Raw genomic sequence first — 25,679 nt, forward strand, 5'->3', positions numbered from 1 at the left:
ATGAGTGGGTTGAGCAGGATTTTAATGGACCAGATAACGGCATAGGATAGGATGTCATTAGCACATCACTGTCTGTGTGGACGGGGAACTGAGGGAAGGAGCGCAGGCTGGAAATGCACTAACGATTTACTATTGCGCAAGTGGTGTGCGAATTAAGAAACTGTAGAAGGGAAGCATGAAAGCGTGACTGGATGGTAATGGATAAATTAGGTAATGTATCATTCATTCATATCAACAGACAATTGAGTAACGTTGAGGGGTCTCACCATGGGACCCTGTAGTTTCTCGGTTCTCACTACCAGCTAACGTTAGCTAGCTATTCTGAGCCACATGATATTAGCTAACGTAACTATCTAATGACTGGTTAACTATAACGCTAGTATCACTTCACATGGAAACATTTAACAGACAGTGTAGCAGTGGTAATTTTGCTCGTTTATGGTAGCATTATGTCAGTCTGAATGAAACTTAACGTGTAACATGGAAAGGCTATTCAGTGTTTGCTAGCAACAATTAGCATTGCTAACTTGCATTCAGATGAGCTTCAAACTAGTAATGGCTAGCCTCAACTTGGTACGGGACGGGCACTAGTGGAGGCACAACGTAGCTGCAGTTCAACATGGTGAAAATAACATCGCAATGTTGTTCGTTAACGCTAACATCGGTGTTTACCAGCGCGTATTAGCTACACATGGCTTGTTGTCGTTTTTGGCTAAGTTACCTCACATTGAAAGTGGTAAACGTTACACGTGCCCAGTGCGCATGTAGCTTGACAGCAAATCACTGCAGCGAACACGCTTCTTGGAGGCTGCCTTTTTTGGTGTAAGTCCACTTTAAGTTACTACAGTCTTACTACATGACAGGAAAACAAACTTATATACCATTTATTAACTTATCTGCTACCATGCGTACAGAGCCTTCACGTCACTACACCCGGCTGCTCCTCCTGTGCGGTTTAACTGTCTCTATAGCAACTCTACTGGCTCTCATTTATGAACATTGTGATAAGCTAGAAGTGGGTTGAAAATGCAATATACTTTTCGGGGCGTCTAACCTCTCAGTTTTTAGAAATGTAAACACCCCAGTCTTGCTAATTTAGCTGTGTTGTAGTACTCCTTCCATTTCACCTATTGTTATGTAATGTGTTAACCTGCAGTTTGCCTTCCTACCCAGTAACACAGAGAGACTATCACATAGACAAATCTTACATTGAAGTTAAAGCCCCACTGGTGTTGGTTTTTTTAAGCTGATTGACATTGATATTTTGAACTTTTTATTTAGTTTATTAATTTATTCAAAAATAATTAAAACACAGCTACAAGACATAATGACGATATGCGTAAAGGAACACCCAAATAAGCTAATAGAGGCTTGATAATAGGGATCACTACACTAAGCAAGCAGAAAGTATTGAAGATATATCTCTGTTAACACATTATCTAGATAAAAAAATATATAATAATTGTATGTAAAAACATTAACAACATACAAAACACCTAACAAAAAACAACCAAATACTGTTAAGGTAGGGAGGACTTTACTTACCACAATGAGCAGCATTTGTCATTAAGGGTTTTTAGGTTTTCTTGGACAACTCGATGATACAAGAATAATATTTGTATGTTTATGATTTTCCTACTTTCCCTTTAGTCCAGAGGTACCAGATGAGTGTTTTGTAAGAAACCTGTGTCGGAGTGCTGCACTGATGATTTGAATATAGTTTATAGGTGAGTTTGTGCCCTTCTTGTCTTTTTTTGCTCTTGATTATCATTTGAGTTTTTGCTGTTTTTGTTGACATTTTGTACACTGTTGCAATCATGATGTTAATACAGTTTACTGTTAAGAGGTAATGGGGCCTATGCTCAAAAAGTCCATTCTTCTGTTTGTCCACCTACACACTTAGGCATTGGTAGTGCTGTTTTTGCCTCACTCTGTTTGGAGATCGTGTTTGAACAGATTCCCCGGGGGCCTCCCTGTGTGTGTGGCTGGCACAACCTTTAGCCAGAAGGACTAGAGACTCATCCTTTGTCATTCAATGGACCTCTTTCTCATTCCCTCAATTCACAAGAGCTCTCTGTGCTAACAAGTGCATGAAACAGGAAGACAAACACATGTTTTTTGTGTTATTGTGCCTCTCGTGCATTCATACTATCTACTTATGTTCTAACAGCTAGATGTTAGTAATTTCAGCTTCATTTATTTCATGACATGGTTTGTAAAGTATGGTGATCTGAGCACACAGTATACTGACCTGAGTGCGCTTTCTTTTTAGCCCTCCAGTTGTTCTGGGTTCTGTCAGCAGGCAGTTGAGAGTTTCACCATCCTGAGCAGAGGATTATTAAACATGACTGTGGCCAATGCACAGTCTGCCAAAGGTAAGAAGTCAAAGACAAAGTCCTAACTAATTGTTTGCACGGGAACTGTTGTATCCAAGATTTGACATTTTATTCAAATTTGCCCAGAGATAGTTGTGTGTTCTCTGAACTTTTACATGTGTCCCTCTGTGTTTCACAATAACCCCAACTCGTTTTTTTTACAGAAAGTACTCGCAAAACAGACAATGTTTTGGCTCACACAGTAACTGCACAGACATACTTTTCTTTTCTTTTTTTACTTCGTATTCTCCTAAAGTAAAACAACACATTGCATGACTGTTTCTATTATAATGAAATAATAATTACTGGGAAGTAAAGAAGGCAATTTTTCATTTTATCGAAGCATTATATTTGAAAAACTGTCTGTATTCGTCAGCAACGTGGGCTTCAGTTTTTTGCTGCGTACTGTCAGAGTTTACAATGCAGTTCTGTTAGTAGAACAATTCCTTTGTGACTGCGTGCTTGTTTCTGCTGCAATGGAAATAAGGGATCTTCTCTCTGAATTGGCGCATTCATGACTGTCTACTTATTGTTCTGGCTTTGTAAGCTCTTATTATAGCCGCATTGTTTTGTTTTACATTTGCATTTTTACTGGCTATGAGTTTTGTTTGTCTCTAACATTTCTGCCCGCTTTCTTAAAGCTCATAAGCGCGAAAGTAGTAAAGAGTGCAGTTGAGATTCTGTCAGGTCAATCTTTGAAGTTTGTTTTTCTTCTCTTAGCAATGCAGCAGGTACTGGACAACCTGAAAGACCTGCCTTCGGGCTCAGGAGCCAAAGATATTGACCTCATCTTCCTCAGAGGCATCATGGAGAGCCCAATTGTCCGCTCCCTGGCAAAGGTAGAACATTCACACACACACACACACACACACACACACACACACACACACACACACACACACACACACACACACACACACACACACACACACACACACACACACACACACACACACACACACACACACACACACACACACACACACACACACACACACACACACACACACACACACACACACACACACACACACACACACACACACACACACACAGAGTTTTAATCTCATTAGCTGGTCACAAAGCTCTAGATATGAGAGCAGCAAATGTATCTGTTAGCCACAGGAAATGAAGGTTAAATATAGATACATATATATAGTATCATACTATACTATGACTTTGTTATGACATTTTCTATGACAGACTATAATACAGATTTATTTTAATGACATACTGTGCTTTTGAGAAAATACTATACTATGACTTTCTAATCCCCAACTATACTTGACTTTAGCTTAAGTTGACATAGAAATGTTCCTTTTTTAACAGGAGTTAAATCAATGATTCCACATAGCTAAAAGAGTTTGACAGCATGAAGAACAATTTGGTGGCATAACAGAAATAAATCTCCAATGCAGATTGAGGTCACATGGTCCATCTACCAAATCTATTAATAGATTCCCTTCTATAGAAAACCTGTCACTAAGGCAAGCTCTTGTCCTCATTTCTCGGAAATGGAGCACTGCTTTCTTTGGTTATTTTATTACCTGCTACATTGGGTGTATGGAGTTGTTGGTATAATAACAGTGTCTGACCTCTTTAATCTGACATACAGTGTGTGTACACTAGTCAGCAACACTGGGGGTTGAGCGTCATTGTACTCACTGCTCCATGCTCTCAGCAGACAGCCGGATAAACTGGTCATTGTTTTGTTGTTGTGTTTGTGTTTATAGGCTCATGAGCGTCTTGAAGAAGTTAAGCTAAGAGCTGTGCGGGATGATAATGTCCAGCTGGTCACAGAGATCTTGGATTCCCTTCAGAACATGCCTGAAAAAGATGCTGCAGCTGCTGAGCTTCTGAAAATCCTGCAGGAGCCAAACTTTAAGGTATCTAAGACCTCATTCTTCTTGTACACAATTGGTGCCTGTGGTTAAATGGGAGATTTGTAGATTGAATGGTCTAGCTTGTGTGGGAATGGATGTCAGAGCCTGTCGCACCAACCATTGGTTAATATTCTTAAGTGGTGGCAGCTCTGCTCCCATATCGTCCTTTATATTCTCAACCACTTACAAGCTGCGACATGGGAGGGTGGGGGTGTATTTCCTTGGGCCAATAGCAGGCTGAGTTATGCGGGTAAAGACCGGGGAGAAGAGTGTCACCTACTGTTTCAATAAATATTCACTGATGCAGTTTTTAGTCTCTGACCCATGCTAACTCTAGGTTGTGGCTGCTAGGGTAAGAACAAGGTTGATTATCTTCTCTCAATATCAATTATGTATCTGTCAATGCAGTCATAAAACTGTTGTCTTAATAAGGAAAGTGCACAGTAAAGTGATTTACCTCTTCACTGTTTCATGGTAATAAATCAAATGCATGTTGCATTGGCAGTCATTTTTTGTAGCAGTTATTGCTGCGTTTGGCGGTGGGCACAGAAAGTAACCATACATATTTAATTCAGTGATTGTGAATAAGATTTTCCCTCTTAATTCTGTCTGTAATGTTTTTCCCCTGTTCTACTTTTCTCTGCCACAGTCTTTGATAGAGGCTCATGACAAAGTTGCTGCAAAGTGTTATGAAATGCCCAACGCTGCGGTGAACAGCAATGCGTTGATGACGAGTTCACTCATGCCAGCTGATGCTGTCAGGATGATTGGCATTCAGAAGAAAGCTGGGGAACCACTGGTGAGTAAGCCAGGCATTTACATCAACCACAGCTCTGCAGAGGAGCTATGTGTTGAAAGTCTTACTCGTGTCCTCTTTTATTGACCATCTGTTAGAACAGGGTGACTCGGTTTTATAAAGTAACTCGACATGAGCTGCTTCTTTCACAGTGACCGGACAGACCATGCTATGAAACGGACCTCCAGCATGATTTATGATGTGCGGATGTATGATGACTCTCTTTCAGGGGGTGACGTTCCGCGTGGAGCGGGGAGAGATGGTGATCGCACGGATCCTGCACGGCAGCTCGATTGACAGGCAGGGCATGCTGCACACTGGGGACATTATCCGCGAGGTGAACGGTCACGAGGTCGGTCGGGACCCCCATCAACTCCAGGAGCTGTTAGGGGTCTGCAGTGGGAGCATCACTCTCAAGGTCCTGCCTAGCTACAGAGACACACCGGCCCCCCCACAGGTGGGTGAAGAAAAGGAGGCTTTTTTCCATCCAGGGTTTTACCTGTGGGAACTAAGAATCCTGGGGAATCTGAATTGAGTGCCAGGTTTTTCAATTCAGGAGTTCTTTTAGAGAAATCCTGAGATCAGTGTGGTACAGGATGCGTAAGTCAGGTGTACCAGGTGTGCGAGGCTATCAGGGGTCGTACTGTACCTTTTCAGGGATTGGAGGAGAGCTGCCTGACCTGGGTGATCTCAAAATGCCAGGCTTCTGAAAATTGAGCCCAGTAAGGGGCTATTAATAACACTCTTCACACTATCTGGGACACACACCACTCCATTCACTGGAGCCCCACACCCCCCTTCTTATAGTAACAGGCACACACAGCAGCTGACATCGAGGAGCAGCATGTAGGGTTATGTCAGACACTGACCTTTGTGCCGGGAGGATCCAATGATCTAATCCCACTGTTTGTGCACGTTGGTTTTCAGTTATGCTAAGTGTTTTCACTTGTAAATTGGTCCTATGTAGTACAAGTTCACTACAGTAATAGACACGATGAATCTGTCAACGAGTTCACTTTGCTCATGTCATTGAGCATGGTTAAAACATTCCAACTCCTCATACTGGTCACTTTTGTTCATCCCCCTTATTCAGCCTTCTGACTTTAAGCATTCATAGAAGAAGTAACAAAGTAGAAATGGACAACAGGTGATAACATCTATTGAAAATAAAACCTGACACAGAGTCTTAAAAAAAAAGATTAAACATGTGCGGAGAACAGCTTTGTGTAAACACAAATAATGGCGGCAGTTAGGTAAAGAGAACTTGAAAGCTTGCAATATAACTGCCAAATCCAACATGAGGATTATAAAGGGGGGAGAAAAGGAAGTGGACATGTCCTCATGATTGTTATGATAACATTAGTTTAAATAAAGAGCTGCCAGACTGTTAATAATGGAATTACTTAGGTGTAAAAATACACTTTTTCTTAAATCTGCATTGTCCAGCCAAATGTGACAATATATTTAAAAAGTGATAGAAGGTATTGCTCGATCCTGTTGTGTATGCTCTCTTTACGATGTAATAGTCTGATATCTTGTTCACAGATTTATCTGAAGCCCCACTTCAACTATAATCCGGCCACAGACAACTTGATCCCCTGTAAAGAGGCAGGCCTGGCCTTTTCCAAGGGAGACATCCTTCAGGTCGTCAACAAGGAGGACTCCAACTGGTGGCAGGTGAGTGGACACGTTTCGCTCTGCAGTGAAGGACAGTGCTGCTTTGACGAAAGCTGGACAGCTAGTTAGAAATGTGATTGAATTTCTAAAAGAAAAACCCTAGTTGCTTATTGAATGAATGCGGCATTATCTAAAATAATATCTGTGACATCCCTTTGTCTTTTGTCTATGTTCACGGAATTCAGTTCATAGGAATTGACTGTGGCTAAAGATATGAAGGCATTGTTTTTCTTTACTTTGCGAAATGTTTAAACTATCTTTAAACTACTTTTTATTCCCACATAGGCACGCAAAGTGGTTGGTGGAGCCACTGGTCTCATCCCTAGTCAGTTCTTAGAGGAGAAGAGGAAAGCTTTCGTAAGAAGAGACCTGGATACTTCTGGTACAGGTCAGTTTATGTTCACACATGCCAACTCATTCACACCTTGCTCTCTGCTGCGCTTTCTTGTTGAGTTATGAAAGTCAGGAGACTCTGGCCTTTACCACCACCAAGTGGCGATCTGATGCTGTTTTACATTTCTCCTAGGGATGCTCTGTGGAACTGCAAAGAAAAAGAAGAAGAAAATGATGTACCTCACGTCGAAGAATGCAGGTGTGCACTGCTATATTTAATTTTCATACATATAAGAGATTGTGTGAGAAGTTTAAACTGTTTTAACTGTAAGTGCACATTACTGTATTCATCCAGCCTGTGAATTTCCTTGAACAGAATTTGACCGTTATGAGCTGCAGATCTACGAGGAAGTGGCCAAGATGCCGCCGTTTCAGAGGAAAACGCTTGTTCTGATCGGAGCCCAGGGAGTGGGGAGGCGCAGCCTGAAAAACAGACTTATTGTCATGAACCCTCTGCGATATGGAACCACTGTACCCTGTGAGTGTGAGACGGACAGCTGAGGTAATTGAATATCTGCAGCAACATTTTCCTAACAGGGTACATGAAACACCTCTCGTCACCTATTTATCTGCAGTCACATCACGGTGTCCGAGGGAAGAGGAGATGGACGGCCAGAACTACTGCTTTGTGATGCGGGAACAGATGGAGAAGGACATCAAAGAGAGTCGTTACCTGGAGCATGGCGAGTACGATGCCAACCTTTATGGCACCAAGATCGACTCTATCCATGAAGTGGTGAATGCAGGCCGTACCTGCATCCTGGACGTCAACCCTCAGGTGAGTCAAAGGCACAAAGCTTCAACGCGTATTTCTTTTTCTCCCCTAAATCTTTGGTTGTGACATCATATTTTCTGCCCAGGCTTTGAAAGTTTTGAAGACTGCTGAGTTCATGCCGTTCGTGGTGTTTATCGCTGCTCCAGAACTGGACACACTAAGAGCTATGCACAAAGCTGTGATAGATGCTGGACTTACAACCAAACTACTCACGGTACGTCTTCAGAGAATTTAAGATTCTTAAATAGTTAAAATGAAGATTTTCGAGGTTCTAACTTATGAAATGATTGTTGCTTCCACCATCCTAATGGGCAGTATCTCTCTCCATAACAGGAGAACGATTTGAAGAAGACTGTGGACGAGAGTGCCAGGATCCGTCGTGCGTACAGCCACTACTTTGACCTGACTATTGTCAATGACAATCTGGACAAGGCCTTTGACCAACTGCAGGAGGTGGTTGAGCGATTATTCATAGAGCCGCAGTGGGTTCCAGTCAGCTGGGTCTACTGATGTTCTTCAGCCTATTGGACACACACGGCTGTACCAGCTGCCAGGCTAGGAAGGAAAGGGCGACACCCGATTGGACGGAGGATTCAACACTGTACTGCACACACAGAGAAAGAGTTGGACATCAGACCTTTGTGTATATGGGTCTCGCACAAAGCTGCATCAGTCACCTTGATCTGAATTTTCAGATTCCTTTCTTACACACTATGCAACTCAGAACACACAGGAAGTGTACTTATTTATTGGCAAACTTTTAAAGAATCCTTTCTATTCATGTGGATTGTAAGAAAGTACTGGCCCTTGTGTCAGGATGTTTTTAGAAGCAAATGCAATTTTCTGTCATGTCCTGTTTTAATTTTACATCTGTATGTAAGATAAATATTTATTCCGCAAAAATGAGGAGAGCTAACAATACCTCAGTGTTACAGTTTACAGTGCACATGTCTCCAGTACTTCATCTCATTCATGTCGATAGTGGCATATTTGTGAGACCTTTTTCCTCCTCAAGGCTACATCTATGCTCTGCAGTCTCAGCCGTTACTAATACATGGAAATGTCATGCCAGTCAGTTTGATGTTGTACAGAAGGAAAAGTAATTCTGTAGTGTAACCAATTATTTCTCTTATACTGTAGCACAACAGATTACATTAATTATGTTGTTTAATTGTCAGACATCTAGATCACGTAAATATTTCTGACTGTTAAACTGGTGCTGTCTTTGTTTGAAAGAAACACTTTCCACAGGACTCTTGAACAGGGTGCTGCAACTCAGAGAACCATCCCTGTTGATGTGATATTACTAAAACTTAACCGTTTTAAATAAAGTTCCTATTTACTTAAAAAAAGGTATATTTTACAAGAATTCATAAAAGATGTATTTTCAAATGTCAAATAAATAACTGGTGTTTTTCTTACGATCCGCTTTGGGTTTTTGTTTTTGCTCAATGACAAACGTATTGTGTTCAGCATGTGTTAGTATGTGGAACAGGAAAAAACACAAAAATTAAGATGAGTTTTTACAATTCTTTGTTTTGAATGTTGGCACAATAAAGATAAAACATGCAAAAATATAAAAAGTAAGATGTATAAATCTTCACAATTAAAAAGGAACATTGAAACCAAGTGAAAAGCTGTTACATAAAAAATCTAAAGCTAAGAATTTTGAGAACAAGTTTCAGATCAAGGATTTGGTCGGCCTCAAGGACAGAGACATGATATTGATCCCAGCATAACATATTCAAGACAATGGCAATTCAACATACAGGAAACGTGGTTAGATGGGAACACTGAAAGGCAATGCTTCTATAAAATACTAAGAATTGACCTCCGAAGTGACATTACCCCAAATAAGATGCTAAATCCAGGTTCCTGTCATCAAACCCTTTTTTTCTATCTGAATATTATACTGTACACACACATTGCTGAATCACAAGTGTTTGGTTTGAAAGTGTGGGCTAACTTAGTAACGCACAACTTGTAGGGTACCATCCCTTGTGTCATAAGTAATATTGTCAAAATGAAACATTTTAAAAGTGTAATTAATTGTTTTTTTTCCATGTTAAAATCAAGGCTACAATCGGGATAATGTCTTCAAAATGGTCGACAATCCACGACCTCAAGTAATTGATTGTCAAATTGAAGATGTGTCAAATTGAAGATGTGTCATACAGTAGATGAACTAAAGCTTTACATGACTAATTGTTTTGGCACCGTTATATTTAGAACATTATATTAAATGGGGAAGTTCTACAGCACCAACAAGAGGTGAAAAATCACTGACTAATAACACTTGATCTACTTGATGACCCTAACCTCTGTCGAGTGTAGTGTTAGCTTCCGGTGGATATAAAGGTCTTTAGTTAATCACAGCGGGCCAAGGAGAAGAGACCTCTGACGGCGATACACAGGACCAGAGGGAGCTGTCCTGGCTGGTGTTGTATTTCGGTCTTCACTGTGTCCCCGTCTCTCTTCAGGGACACATTGGAGGCGGCAAACAGATGTTCAGTCTTTTCAAAGTTGTCTTCTGTCAGTGCAGCTAGGCCTGCGCTGTTTAGAGGCAACTCCCCCTTCCCCGATGCACACTGAATCTGGAAGAGGTGTGACAAAAAGAGAACAGGAAGCTAAATCAATTTGATGCATAATTCAAAAGATAAAACCTCCCATAACATGTTGTGTTCTGTTCTTAGTTGTAAAAACTGGCTTTACTAACCAGTAGCTCCAGAGACTGTAACAATGAGAGGCTGCAGCACATTCCCAAGAAAGCAAGACAATCATTTGTAAGCTCTGAAAGACAAAGTTACAGGAGTTACAGGATAAAAACAGAACGTTTTTTTGAGCTTGAAGACTTCAAGCTACATTTCTCTTTAGTAATGAAGGCTACACAGAGCACAACTTTCTCACCATCAATGGAGCAAGTGACAAGGTAAAGGGCTGGAAGGACTTGTGGGGACTCTTCACCAGCCTGCTCCAAAAGCTCCAGAATGGCTTGGATGTTCTGTTTCTGGGCCTCTGTCGCTGTTATATCACCCAGAGCAGGTTTCTCATCCTGGCACACCTTGTCCAGCTGAGACACCAGAAGACAATCGTATTCAAAAGATGCAACAGTGTAACAGAAGTTGCTAATGCTAGCTACTCCATATAACCTCTCTGTCCCCACCTACCACATTCTGCAGTACACTGACGGCCACTGGGTCACTCATAACCTTTGTGATTTGAAGGAGCAGAGTTGACCTTGTGGTGGCAGGAAGATCAGAAAGCACCTGGAAATGTTCACTCAGTTCCTCCAGCTCTGAAAACAAAACAAAGTGGACATTGGATTAAGAAATGTAAAGCAAAAACATCCAATGAGAGCATTTAAAGGTGGGGTAGGTAAGTTTGAGAAACCGGCTCGAGATACACTTTTTGTTATATTCCATGGAATGCTCTTAACATCCCGATAGCAATGAATATCTTAAGTGCTTTGACAAAAAATCCATAAAAAAATGTCATCTGTGGAAGCCGTAGCGCTGTAAAAAGCACGACCAATCATTTTAGCCGGCCCGGCTAAAATAACTGGATGGCCTACCTGCCTGTCAGCCTTCCATCTGTGCACAAACCTATCTCGTGCCCTCATTGGTCATGTGCGCGTTCGTGTGTGTTGGAGGAGGGGCTCTGTAAGGAAGTGGCAGATTTTTTCCGGTTGTGTATTTTCAAATTCTAGCGCACTCGAGCTGGTTTCCCCAAAATTACCTACCCCACCTTTAATATACAGGTCAAAGCACATGCTGAACAGTTACAACACCATAACCATCAGACAGGAGGCTTTCAATCTCCGGAGGCCCTTTGTGACTTCATAGCAACATGCATTTTTGAACACGTCATCTGCTGCAACAATCATCTTTGTCACATGTATTATGGCTACAGAGAAGAACAGTAATTTACCTTGTCTAAGGTGGGTAGAATAAGAGTCTCCAGGGCCATCGGCTTCAAAACCCCCATCCGTGTCTGGCATCAGACACAGCCCTGTGGAAAATACAACATGTTACATTTCAAACAATCCAATGTGAAATGTAATAATGATAAGAGTTTATTCAGATGTGTGTGAATTATTGCTCACCATAACGTCCATCCTGTTTGATTTCTAGCTCTATGAGAGCATAGGCGATGGTAGTATGGACGGGAATCTCCATGTTGATGTTACTGTCTTTACTCAAGCTCCCATTCTCTTTCAACGACACCTGCAGAGTCCAAACGCATAACATTTTAACAAAACTCATACTACTTTAAGGAAATATCCACTCTAAAACAAGAAATAATTGTTTCTGATGATGCAAGGGATATTTTCTGGTGTGTTTAATACCAAAAGATGTGGAAATAAGAATGCTGCTACAATTACATTTTATATCAGATACATTTTCATCAATCTAGGACATAAACAGTGAATGCTTTGATGTGTCTCTCTCAATCAAAGAGAGAAGGCTTTTTCTTCCTCTCCGTTTTTAGCAACAGTAAGAAGAAGAACCAACTTATGAAAGAGGAAGATAAAATCAATGTTCCACCAATAGAGAAGTTCCAGTGTAAATGGCAAACATTTCTGTTCCTCTTGGCTAGAAAAACTATTTCTCTTCCCCATTACAGAATTATGAAGAATCCCAACGCAAAAGTAGGCTGGCATTAACTGAGGACGTTGTACCAAAAAATGTTGGCACAATAAAGATAAACATTGTGCAAACAGTACAAACAGGCACAACAAGTCTTTCTGAAGAAAAAAAACACAGATTTCTGGAATATCATGTTCATTATAGAATGATTTGTGCAATCACTATCATCGGAATGAGTTTATGAGTGTACCTTTAAGCTCTGCGGCCCACAGATGCTCAGTCCTCCTGCACACTGAGCTCCCTGCTGCACCTCCTCTATGACCGAAGAGAGCCGAGTGGTCACAATCCGCTCCTTCACAATCCCAAACACCCGCCTCTGCTTCTCCTTCACCTGCTGGATCAGGGAATGGGACATATCCAGGACCCTGAAACGTTGAATTAAAAAAATTATAATACTGTAATGTTTTACAGGGAACGTTCTTTGTACTGGGAAACTGATAAAATACCTACTAATCCTAAACAACAAACTGAAATCTGGTGTTAATCTTGAACTGAAACACCTGTTGCATGCAACTTTATGGTAGTACAAAGTTCATTCCTGCTCCCAGATCTTTAACACACTGCATGTCAGATGTCATATTTACAGTGTTTTTCTTTCAAACCCATTTAACTCTATAAGAGAGGACAGTAGAAACAGATGGGGGAAATGTACCTGGTTTTGGAGTCACACAGCAGTTTCTTCACATCCACTTCCTGCTTCTTCAAACTTCCAAAGGAGGACTGGAGTTTGGATGACTCTTTACCCTCCAGATTCAAATTGGCGTTGGCTTGGGCTGAGTTTGCTGATATTTCTATGGAACCCTGCACGTTGTCACCGTATATCCCATTGTATGTGATGAAGTCTGACTCAGTGACATCTGTGTGAACAGTGAAACATTTAGGTGTTCTGTGAACATTAAAACAATTATGAATCAAGTAAGAGGCATGCTGTTTACCAGGCTTTATAGATGTGTCTCCTGTTAGTATATCGTTTAAATTAAAATCAGTAGGGTTATACTTTGTTTTCTGCCAGAACCAGAAACGCTTATGCTTCACAACCACCGTCAGGAGGTCAATGGTGTCGTTCAGGCTGGACACTGGGATCAGCAAACCTCCAGGATCCACCTCCTCCACAAAGTTTCTGGTGGCTGAGGCAAACATCTCTCAGCTGGAAAAAATATTGACACAGTTATAGAGTAAGGACTTTTTTATTAAACACTCGTACCATGTCGTAAGACATGTCCTAAAAAAGTATGGAATTGAAGCCCATACAAAAGTCTAGGTGTAGTATGCCATTAGAAAAGTATATTATAGAATGTCACTAAAAAAAAGTCATACATAGTTTGTCATAAAACACGGGTTTGATATGACTTTCTATATTAGCACTTTTTTATGAGTTTGATCATGACCTGTTCAATGACACTAATGCCATATACTTTGCCATTTTTTATTACATATACTATGACTAAGTATGTCTTGAAAAAGTCAAAAGCATAGTAGCCTATGTCATAAAAATGTAATAAAAAACATACGTGTATATGTTGTGAACATTTTATAAAAAATGTCATATAAATTGTCAAAAAAGTCCCAGTATATTTGTTCTGAAATAGTTTTTTAAACCAAAAGTCATAGTATTTTCTGCAATTGAAAATGTCCTGAAAAAGTCATAGTGTAGTCTTTAGCTAGAAGAATGTGAGATGCTCAGTGTGTAATACCCTTACCTTACTGTTCTTCTAACGCATGTCAAGCAACACGAAATAAAGAATACTCAAAGAAATAGCCACTTGCAAACACGTCCTTTCATTGAAAACGCATGCTACACCTAGCACCAGAATACACCAGTCTCAAGTCGTTTTGCTCGTGAATTCGCCGGTTTGCAGAACAAAAACAGCGTCGAAACAAATGCTACGAGTTTAACCGCTTACCACAAATCTCAGTTTTAGTAATGATCCAGAGAAGAAAGATGTTTCAATGTCAGATTTCTAGAGAAGGCAATGCTTCATCATACTCTCATAGTCTAGAGTACTATAGGTTGTGAAATGACAACAAGATCTTACTTGTTTTGAAACATAAATAAGCCTCGCCCTATGGAACGATGGGTGTGTTTCTGAGGCTCCTGTTAAACAAGTTCAAGCAAATTATTGTAGGCTACAGTTTCTCTGATTCATATCAGATTTAGTAAGCAGCATTGTAAGTAAGCATTTAACTATATACATTAATACTTTATATTTAAATGAGACTGTATAAGACTGTATATTTTTACTGTATATTGTAGTGATCACTGTTTATCACTGTTTATCATAATTCACTCATGGGTACAAAACTGATCACCCGCAGACCACAGTCACTCCATTTGTAAGTGGCTTGAGGCTGTAAAACAGGTCGTCCTCACGTCCTGCCTCTCTGCTGTGACACAGTTGCAATATAAACATTGTGAGCTGCACGAGAGTGATCCATGACCCTTGACTCATACTGAGAGTTACACAGTGGTGGAGTTACCTTGGATATGAATATATTTAACCCTTCCTGTTGTCTTCGGGTCAAATCTGACCGATTTACTACGTGAGTCAATATCACCATACGGTGCATTTGAGAGTTCCCCATTTCCCCAAAAAAAATCTGAGATTTTCCATTGAACTTCATATTCATTGTAGGCTATTAAGTATACGTTATGCTGTTAGAAATGGATGTTCGTCAAGCTCCCACACTTTTTATAAATTAACTGCAAGTACATGCAAACAGCAAAATGTATCCACCCTGTCATGGACACAATTCAAAGATTTAATACATTGTAATTACATAGTGATTAATAATTATAAAATGTACATTTTCAGAAAGCTAGAGAAAGGGACTATAGCTTTCTGAAAATGTACATTTTATATTATTTATGGAAGGCTTGCTGACAGGGTGGACAATGACAGGGTGGACATTTTTGGCTAATATTAGCATTTAATGAGCACATGCTGGACCTTCAGTTAGCAACATGATTCAGTTAGCAAGGTGACTGTGTACTGTTTAACAAATATATTTCGAATTTCTGAAAGGTTTTTATATTAATTGACATTTCACTATGACAGAGTGGACATGTTAAGCTTGACAACATCCAACTACACACTTAATATGATTAACATTTCGAAATATAAGTATGGTGGTAGTGATGTCACTGAAAACATCAGAGGGTTTTTTATGGGGCAGTTACCCCTTAATGACAGGGTGGACAGCAAATGTCAGGGACACATGCAAAATGTTTAATATAATTATGAAAATAGAATATACATGATCAAAATGACTCGTTTTATCAAATAACTCGTTGTGGACAATAAAACCATATAATTATTTTTTAAATGTAGTATGATTTAACCACTTATTACACACACTGTAGTTAGCAGAGCAGTGTGTGGGACATGCCAAAATCACGTACATCCAATGAAAAAATAAGGTATAAAATGAAGGAAACACATTTCAAGAGACTTATCATTGTACTGATATGTGTGTAAATGTTTGGCCTTTTATAATAAGACCTCAGAGTTTCATTATTCTGCTACATTTTTATGATAACTCAGTGATTCTGATGGGGACACCTAAGTTACTTTATAGTGATATTGACCCACTTTCATCAATCATAACTTTTTTGTTTTACATTCGATTGCATTAAGGCTTTATGATAACCTTCACAGTAGACATTTGAACATATAGAATTGCTGATCACCACTTTCATTGAATTTTGGATGATTTAGTCAACACCCATGGTGTTCCCGGTCAAAAATGACCGCCATAAATAAATGGAATTAGTAACCATCCGGATCAAATAAAACACACACACAAACACCCACACCCACACATACTCTAGATGTGCCCCCCCCCCCCCCCCCCCCCTTATGTGCCCAATCCCCCCATGTGAATCACACCTGGCACTCACAAACACACACACACAGGACTGGGACAATAAGTCAGGCCGGGAATGAAACACCCAGCCAGGCCACTACCAGTTTTTTTTTGTGCCATTTTGCTGGATTTATTTGTGAATATTTACAGCGTTGCTGCCCATAGTGATAGCCCTATAGTTTAAATCTACTACCCAATAATAAGCACATGGACAGGGTTACTATTTAAAAAAATGTGCAAATGTATTTGGGAACCTATCCATGTGAACATATTTTAAGTGGGGGTGGACCTCAGATCCTCTAGGGGGGTCCGGGGGCATCTCCCCCAGTAAGATGTTTTTTTAAATTTTGGAGTTAAATGCATCAATCTGGTGCATTTTGAGGGGAAATAAAGAGACTAGATCTATGGGAACACCTATGAAACAGAACTGTATACATTTAAATACATAATCATGGCCATAACCAATAACATACCATATCCAATATGAAAAAAACACTGAAACTTGTTTATTTTGGTTCATTTCTAGTTGTGAGTGTGTCTGGGCTCCTGAACCAGCCTCTCCTGTCCTGTAGCAAAGACTAGTTTTAGCTCTCAACAAGTTTTAAAAGTGTATCTTACCTTTTTTCACCTATTTAACATTTTTCTTTTTTTATTCATGCATATTTTACTAATCACTACCCCCTCAAATGGAAATATGTGTTTACATAAATGGTGACCAAACTGTTTGAGACCCACTGAGATAACTTAGACTAAGTTAACTATCTAAACACTCAGAGAGTCCTTAACCTCACCTGAGCTGTAGAACAGATTCAGTGTTTTATGATTTTTACTGTGTGTGCACATTCAACCAAAAATTACACAAGAGTCTGTCAAAGCAGTGTCTCAGTTATGTGTAAATTACGCTAACAGTCTGGCTTTAAGTTTTGAATGTTTCAAATACGAAGTCACAATGACACCACAAAAACAAAAAGCATCAGAGACTTTATTTGATCTCATGGAGCATAGTTTTGGACACGTTTGATCCCAAAGCCCAGGGTCTAAGTAAACGATGGTGGAATAGATACAGTGAAAAATAGTTGCTTCTGCTGCTCATAGTGGCACAATCATTCACACAATCATAGCAAAAAGCAGTAATTACAGTTATGAAACAGAAAGAAACATTGAGTATGGATTTAGATATAATTTGGATCTCAGAGATGCAACCAAAATAAATTAAATAATACGAGTACGACGAGTAAGGCATCAGGCAGGTGCAGAATAAATATCAGATGTGTACACTTCATCATCAATGGCATATCAAGGCTAGTTTATCTCAGAGGTAGAGAATGTCCATGATTAGAAAACAGTGAAAGTGACCAGTTGTTCAATACATTTTAAGCTAGTGTAGTAGTACCAGTTATGAAAAGGATTTATCATCCTTTAAACAAAGTAGTTTTCCTTTTTCTCAGTTTGAGTGATACAGTGTAACATATCAGGTGAAAATATGGGCAAAAGTTGCCTAAATGTATCAACATTCTCAATATATGTTTGCATAAAAATGTTTACATAACTTACATAAGCACTTGTTATTAAGGCAATAACTTTGATGAACTGCAATAAAGAAGACCAACACTGAATGTGGATGGTAAGACTGGGATACAGTCACATTATCAGAACCGCGCCGGCATCACAGTAGAGGCTGTGCAGGACAAAGTGTTTGCGATCTGTAGTTCAGGGGTCACCACAGTGTAGGAAAATCTATTTGTGTGAAGCCAAGGTCCTTCCTCAGCTCCCAGTATGTGTTGTTGCTCACCCAGGTATCGTCCTTTGACTTCCTGTGGAGGCAGAAAAACGAGAATACTGTAAAAGATAGTTAAGTGTGTTGGAACTGCAATTATGACACAAGCTTCTACTATCTCCATAAAACACTACTGAGAGCAAAAACAGGCTCATATAATGATTTTCTTAGTGAAAAGTGTATATATCTGCTTATTAGGGCGACCTGAAGAATTTGGGTTGATGTGTTACGTTGTCCTCCAGGACTCTCCTTCTCTCTCTCTGCAGCTGTTCAATCCTCTGCTTCTGTTCCTCTGCAGCCTCCAAGTTCCCCTCCTCCAGCAGTCTGCCAGCCGACACAGACACATTCATTATGCAAACATAGTAAAACACCCATCTTCAATATTCAAATTTGTTATCTTCACTCGTGTTTTCTTGGCTTTGAATTATTACAATAAAATAACCCAATTATGATGAGAACACATAACTCAGGAAACCAAAGAACTAAAGCAGTTTGTTTTTAGTTTGATGGCAAAGTGCTTCTTCTGTTTGTGTGTACTTTTTAAACCTTCAAACTGTGAGCTAAAATAAGTTGAATCACTCTTAATGGCTCTCTTAATATTATTGTTGTGTGTCAAGAATGTGTGTCATATTCAGATGATAAAAGGTGTTCAGATAGTCAATGATAAAACCGTGTCTTTTATATCAGATGTCTGATTATATGATGGTTGTCTGGCAGTAATCAAACTGTTTTTTAAATAAATTTAACAATTTAATAAATTTAAATCACTATATCGCCTTATCACATAAGTAATCTAAAATGAATATTTACAGGAGCACATCTGTTTGAAAACATATTGTCTATTTACATAGAGTTTTGCTTTTTATTTATTTTCCTTTGAGTACATATTAATATGTCTACTATTAAAGTGAAGTGGGAAGGAATTTTTTATTTTTGACAAACAAAATAATATACAGCAAGTAAGCCTAACTCTTTCCCATAGCTTCAACAGGAATGCTCTTATAATATACAGTGGGTCTGTCAGTAAATCAATGTTTAAAAGGGCCAATATTTCTTTATGAACTTCTTCCAGTACTTTACATTTTGAGAACACTACTACGGTGGCTGAGAAGGGCAATTGACAATTACAAAGTGTGAAACACTGCAATACAGAGTAGTAAGGTCAGTTGCAGACACTGGAAGAATACAAAGAGTTATTCATAAACAGGATATTGCTCCGGCCTTGAGTTTTATGGGAGCTTCGCACCAACGCATAGGAAGCAGCATTATGAAGGTTTTCCACTATATCTGTAGAAACGTTAGCGAAAACAAATTACTAGGATAGAGACAGAGTAGGGAGGGACTTCGCCGGCCGGCCGAATGCTGATTGGAAGGTTGTGTTGCCAAGAGACTCTGTCTGAGTCTGCGCACCAACGAGAGAGAGCCAAAGTCTAAACAAAGGTTACTCTCCATCTAGTCTCAACCAATCATAAATGTATTGTCGCACGAGGTTCGGGGCTCTTTCCGGAAATAGTGGTTACAGATTACAGCTTTGCTGCCTGTGATTTCTATGACGTGACGGAGTCCTTGGCCATGTGAATATATATATTTTGCTCTCTTATAATAAATAGTTAAACTTAGAAGTTGTCTGTCTTTCCTCGAATTTTGAACACAACATGTGACACTCGCATTTATTTTCAGAAGATATTAAGATACTGTCGTCCGTTCCGGTAATGCGGTCAACGCAGCCGTCTCTCGCGTTTGCTTGGTCAAATCAGCAGCTCTTCATTTTTGAGTGCGCGATTAATAGCGCCTTTACGGTCATCGCAGAGAAGCGGCACTGACGCAAGTAGTAGGCTACAAGAGTAAAATAATGCATGTTTTTTCTGCTTTATTTGCGATACAAATAATTTGTACCATAAGTTCTTAATAAAACCAACACTGTTTGACTCAGTCCTAGTTTGACTGCTACCAACAATAAAATGAAGTACTTTTACTGTGTACTTTTTGGGTAATACTCTCTCAAAGTCCCCTCCTGAGAACAAAATAATGCCACTTCTGCTATATTTGCTGAGAGATAAAATGATTTTTAGCCATAAGTTCTTAATAAAATTGGTACTGTTGGACTCAGTACTTGTTAGACTACTACCACAAATACAATGAGGTACTTTTACTGTGTACTTTTTGAGTAATACTCTGTCAAACCCCCGTCCTGAGTACAATAATTCATGTATTCTGGTATATTTGATGAGGGATAAAATGATTTTTGATCTTGTACCTTTGGTCCACGCGTAGTCTGGTGTCGGTGGGGGGTAGCAGCAGCTTCAGGGGGGGGTCCAGCTCGTTCAGCTCAATAGCAAACTTGGTGAAACCATAGTACTGCTCAAGGTCTGCTGGCATTGCATCTAAATTCAACATAAATAACAACCAATGCATCAGGTACAGTCAGAAAGAGATATGCATTGCAAAAGGGGTTCTTGCATTCTTATAAAAGAAAATCATACTTGCTCTCCAGATACATTTGGCTGAGGGAGGGTCTCCACAGAAAACAGCTTCCTGCCACTTTCCAAAGAGTCTGTGGATGACCTTCCCTTTGTTATCTGTGATAGCTCCCTCCACCTCATTCACGCTTGAATTCCAGTATTTGGCCTGTGAAAAGGATTGACAGTTGGAGAAGAACTTAGTTTTAAGCTATTATAACTGAGCATGAATAGACAACTTAGAGATCACGATCATGTCCTCTCGCAGTCAGCAGATGTTGCTGTTGCGTAAACCATCCCGAGCCCCAGCTGTGTGTTGCCAAGCTGCTGTGTTTAATGGCAGATAAAGATGCATAATGAGTTCTGACGTGTCTGGACTTGCTACCCTTCGCAACTTCAGGAGGTCTTTCAAATGGGCACACGCTAAAGCAATTAACCTTCTCCATCCAGGAAAGGCTTCCAATCATCAAACACTGAACACTGTGGTGTTCGTAGTGGAGAGCATCATATGTGTACAAGGTGTATGGACTAATGAAGGGACAACTTTTACTATTCTTAAGGTGACTACATCATTATTTTTTTTTCTTATTTTAAATCACACTCCATGGGGCGCACAGAGGGATGTCTACCAACACAAACACATAGGGAGTTAAAGAGAGGAAAGAAAAAGCGCTACATTATGCAGGAGCTGGAATGTACTTAATTATAATGGCTTTTAAATCACTATATTTTACGTGGAGCAGGTGTGACATCAACCCTTAAGGCCTTTAAAAGCCTTTTTGTTTGAAAGATGCTTCATATGCCTTGTGTTGAAGCACCTTGCAAAGAAGAGTAGTTCAGCCTTTAGTTTCACATTTACAAATTAAAGACTGCATTTGTTATGAGAAATGGGAACAGAAAGCTTTTGTGGCTAAATAAAAAGTTGTTGATAGTGGTAATGTGAGTCATTAGGGTGGGTGCATCTCTGCATACAGTTACCAAATATAACTCTTCTTTTTGTCTCACCTTAACAAAAGTGATCTTGCATTGACAAATATCACTGCTGGAGTTTCTGATGGAGATCTCTCCATAATGTTCAATCCAGCGCTGTCCACTGAGAATGTTGTGGATGCAGGACGTCACCTTGTTCCACTCATAGTGGTCTCCAAATCTAGAAACAAAAGGGATTAAAACACCATTCCTTTTAACGTGACTTGGTAGATATTGCTCTATTATTTGACATGGCCCTTGGTTTGTAAAGTCTCTATCTATGTGTTTAGTCTTAGAATAAATAATGCAAAAGACTCACCCCGGCAGAGTTACATGAGTGGTGCCAACAGGAAGAATCTCCATTGATTTCCCCCAGAACTTGTTCTTACACCTCACATCTACAAAATCAATCGGAAAGAAAGTAATCATACCCTTTCAGCATTCATCTTAGAGGGCCAGCCACTGTTCAAATGTATTCAAACACTGACAAAGGACCAGATTCATTTCTATATTCGACTACCTTGCCAGAAGATGAAGTTTTTAGACTCTGCGTGGCAAGCTGAGATCGGCGGGTGATGGCTCACCTGATGTTTAAAACAACTGGGTTAATAAATTGATTCAATAAAAATGCTTCCAGTGCATGCATTACAATTATTATTAGAATACTGGGATTATGAATAGCACAGAGACTGGATTCATGCATACCTGCTCTGCAACAAATGTAAAGCCTTTATCTGGCCGGTCACATTCGTACGTCTCTCCCAGGAGAGGGTTAAAAGGCTTTCCCCCTGTTCTGTAGTAGCTGGATGCATAGCCCGATACAACAAATGTAGCTATGTATACCTGCACAAAGAGAAACGATTACAGTTAGTATTGCCTTTGTGATAATGTCTATTACAGAACAATTTGTGTTGAACATACATTTCGAGATCAGCAGAACATTGAACTACATGAGGTATATCATCTTTATAAAGCACCACATATTATTGGTCATTCACCTCCATGCTGTAAGGAGCAGAGTTACTGTCTGAATACCCGGGCACTTGCACTGAGCCAAGAGCAGACATATAATTACTTCCACATCATAATGGGAGGCCAAGGATTGGAGCTGATATCGACTTCAGCTGCTATTTATTTCACATTTATATACTGTCTGTGGCACTTTTGTCCTTTATAACTAGCTGACTCCACAGGCTGTGCTCCACACCTCCCACACCAAAGTGAACAAAACGCAAGCAAATGACTATCATTCCAAAGTTCGGCGTTGCAAATGTGAGGAAGTGAAACACCCAAAGAGGCACAATCTTGCCATTTGCCTGCAGGAAATCTGTAAAGCAAGATCTCATTCAAGCACTTGACAATACCTCTGACACTGGGCAGCTGAAGTCACTGGTCCAGAGGAATAAGAGCGGGCAAAGATTGAGTAACTCCTGGTTCTATCCAAATATATATATGTTTAACCTGTTTGTGTACAGATTTAACAAATAGGATATAAAATGTTTATTAAGCTTTAGAAGTGCTGGGTAGTTTTCACTTTAGAGAAAGAAAGCTGTCTCCCTTTTCCTGTCTACAATGTAAGCAAAGCTAAGTTAATTGTTGCCTGGCTTGATAGAGCATCAATCTCATCTGACTCCTGCAAGGAAGAGAATAAGAGAATTTCTAAAAATGTAAAACTATTCCTTTACAAATTTAAGAATGAGTCAATAGTTATTTCTATTTCTTTATGGCTACCTGGGAAAAAAACATTTCACATGGACACACCCTATGTGAAAGCAGAGTGAGCTCTAAGTCTCTTTCTGGTCCTTGGTGTGATGAAAAGTTTCTCAAAAAAATCAATTTTCCTTTCACTTTTACAGACTAGCTTCACCAAGGGCAACTGCTTTTGTAAAAGGAGGCCCATTATGTGCTGAGAGAGAACATGTCAACCTAGCTCTGCCCACACACTCACACAGAAAAACGGTGTGTTTGCTATCTCACCATACGTTCAAAAGGGTCCTGTGTGTTAGCAGCCCTGTCCAGCAGCTCACTGTACTCCAGCTCCTCACACAGTCTCTGCAGGGCGTTCAGCGGCTCATTCAACTGGACAGGCATCGCCACTTTGGACAAGTCTTTGCCGATGTTGTTCCTGAGGATGTTCCACAGGCTGATGGAGCTGTTGTTGGGGCTGGGCGAGGGCAGGCAGGATCTACGCTGATAAAGGACAGTGCCTTCTTCCACAGAGCCTGGAAACAGATGGTGTTTAGAGGTCAGAGGACACCGACACCGTGTGGTGAATGCAAAAGTGGAAATATTTGTGTGGTATCAAAGGTCCAAGGTATGTCCAATATCTTACCTGAGTTTGGTCTCTCACATTCTGTCTCGTTGCAGAAGTTGTCCATGGAAATGTTGTCACTGATGTCACTAATGTATGAGTCATCCTCCGACGCCTAAAAATAATCCAAACTTTAACTATCGGAAACAATTTTAATACAACCTGGAATTGGGCAGGTCTCTCTCAATATCCTGTAACATCAGCAAAAAAACGACTGCAATAGAGATGAACGGTCCCTAAGGACCCGGTGACTATAATTTGCACCTGAACTTGCAGTATTTTTAGATTAAAGTAATTAACTTCCATTTTCATATTGCTTCCACTCCAGCTGCTATCTGATCCTGCATGCTGTATGAAGACTCGAGGAAATTAAACTGAAGTGAGGGACACTTGTTTAATGACACATTAAAAAAAAGTGGTGTCAGGGAAGGTAGTTGAAAAGGTATGTTTTCTTTTTGCAACAGCACTGATTGTCACAATGTGTTTCAAATGACAGGTTACAGGGGATACATCCATTCAAAACCTCTGGCGTGTATTTCTGTCTCGATTGATTTTTCTCTCCATTTTATCATGCAGATCTTTTCCTCATACAATAGTAGAAGCAAACATGACAAATGACATGACATTAACAATAATTATACGTTTATGCAACCCTAATTGTCAGTTCAGCTGCTGATGGTGCCAGTTAAGCCTTCACACTTACCTCATTTTCTGAGGAACTAGAAGACAGCAGAACCTCCTGTGCATCGAAGAACTCGGACAAAGACTCTGTGATTGAAGTTCTGCTCTCATTGGAGACTTGATGTATGAGTGGAAGGGATTCATCAGCAGACTCCTGTTTCTAGGAAACACAGTGTTCACAGCTATAATTAAGAACAAGAAAAGAGCAACATCATCAAAGCCAGAATCACAGGGAAATTCAGAAAAGCATACAATCACAATGATTGGATAATGTGAGGATTGCAAAAAAAAAAATCTCAAATTCAATATATTGGAAGACAGTTATCAATAAAATACATGATCATACATGTATTATATTTTCACAATATAAATGACAATTCAAATTTTGAAATGTATTTCAGTTTTATAGAAGGTTATATATATTTATTAATCGGTGAACTTTGACATCATGCAACAGAGTGCATGCCTCTTTCTTTTTACTACACAGGAACATTTTCATGTGCCATCGTTTGAGTTAAACAGCCATAAATTCGCCACAAATTTGAACCTTTTAAAAATGGAAGACTTAAAACTAAATTTGTATAAAAGAACGATCAGTTTTGCAATATATTGCAATCAACCTTTTTTCTAGAGTCTGTATCCCAATATATCACTGTATACATTTTTTAAATCCAGTCAGAAGTGCACGTGTGCAAGAAGTGTTCACACCAACTCTTCTGTCTGGCAAGGTGTTGACACAAAACAAGATGCACATTCAAAATAAACTCATAGCATTCATATTGTTCTGCTGAAAACAACTCAAAACATGAAACAAATTACTAACGAGAAGTACTTTCCACAGCGGCACACATAGAAGTGAGCACGCCCCTACATCCTCTGTTATTGCTGGAGCTGATTAATTGGCCTGGAGATAATCTCTGAGGAGGCGAATTAGTTTTGCACCGTGTGTTCAAACACATTTCCGATAAGATCAGTTCACACTCTCTGGCCAGCAAAGCTGATTAAGAGAGTAAAGAGCTTCCTTTGGAGACAATAACGTGAAAGGTAATCTTCCCCTGAGCCATGTGATAGTA

The 25,679-nt window shown here is 39.7% G+C and overlaps 3 protein-coding genes across 6 annotated transcripts in view; 1 reads left to right on the forward strand and 2 right to left on the reverse strand.

Annotated features, from left to right (window-relative positions):
* The first annotated feature begins 88 nt into the window (after positions 1–88).
* On the forward strand, positions 89–9,321 carry mpp6a (membrane protein, palmitoylated 6a (MAGUK p55 subfamily member 6)). The gene is made up of 14 exons (XM_034127699.1): positions 89–210; positions 1,651–1,727; positions 2,273–2,375; positions 3,096–3,214; positions 4,109–4,261; positions 4,908–5,057; positions 5,284–5,511; positions 6,600–6,731; positions 7,017–7,119; positions 7,258–7,323; positions 7,441–7,602; positions 7,700–7,902; positions 7,985–8,113; positions 8,233–9,321. Exons 3-14 carry the CDS (start codon positions 2,345–2,347, stop codon positions 8,407–8,409), a joined length of 1,653 nt encoding a protein of 550 aa, XP_033983590.1. The 5' UTR covers positions 89–210; positions 1,651–1,727; positions 2,273–2,344; the 3' UTR covers positions 8,410–9,321.
* Positions 9,322–9,415: 94 nt separating this feature from the next.
* Positions 9,416–14,565, reverse strand: gsdmeb (gasdermin Eb). 2 transcript variants are annotated; one of them, XM_034127701.1, is made up of 10 exons: positions 14,246–14,565; positions 13,481–13,692; positions 13,198–13,402; positions 12,736–12,910; positions 12,002–12,122; positions 11,827–11,907; positions 11,067–11,194; positions 10,807–10,969; positions 10,616–10,689; positions 9,416–10,493 (listed from the first exon to the last, which is right to left on the reverse strand). In XM_034127701.1, exons 2-10 carry the CDS (start codon positions 13,683–13,685, stop codon positions 10,266–10,268), a joined length of 1,380 nt encoding a protein of 459 aa, XP_033983592.1. In that variant the 5' UTR covers positions 13,686–13,692; positions 14,246–14,565; the 3' UTR covers positions 9,416–10,265. The 2 variants fall into 2 exon arrangements, with proteins under 2 accessions (XP_033983592.1, XP_033983591.1); XM_034127700.1 differs by having other exon boundaries at positions 14,450–14,563.
* A 2,804-nt stretch (positions 14,566–17,369) lies between these two features.
* osbpl3b (oxysterol binding protein-like 3b) overlaps positions 17,370–25,679 on the reverse strand; it is a 43,591-nt gene continuing 35,281 nt past the window's right edge. For 2 of the 3 annotated variants that reach the window (XM_034127885.1, XM_034127887.1), the window contains 11 exons: positions 24,629–24,766; positions 23,947–24,040; positions 23,592–23,836; positions 22,320–22,457; positions 22,135–22,198; positions 21,934–22,012; positions 21,651–21,795; positions 20,670–20,814; positions 20,444–20,570; positions 18,391–18,510; positions 17,370–18,223 (listed from right to left, as the gene is read on the reverse strand). In XM_034127885.1, coding sequence (XP_033983776.1) covers positions 18,127–18,223; positions 18,391–18,510; positions 20,444–20,570; positions 20,670–20,814; positions 21,651–21,795; positions 21,934–22,012; positions 22,135–22,198; positions 22,320–22,457; positions 23,592–23,836; positions 23,947–24,040; positions 24,629–24,766 — 1,392 coding nt within the window. In that variant the 3' untranslated portion in view covers positions 17,370–18,126. The remainder of the gene's footprint in view (positions 18,224–18,390; positions 18,511–20,443; positions 20,571–20,669; positions 20,815–21,650; positions 21,796–21,933; positions 22,013–22,134; positions 22,199–22,319; positions 22,458–23,591; positions 23,837–23,946; positions 24,041–24,628; positions 24,767–25,679) is intronic. The other variant, XM_034127886.1, reaches the window with a different exon arrangement.

This window comes from Trematomus bernacchii, unplaced genomic scaffold (assembly GCF_902827165.1).
Source record: "Trematomus bernacchii unplaced genomic scaffold, fTreBer1.1, whole genome shotgun sequence".
NCBI lineage: Eukaryota > Metazoa > Chordata > Actinopteri > Perciformes > Nototheniidae > Trematomus > Trematomus bernacchii.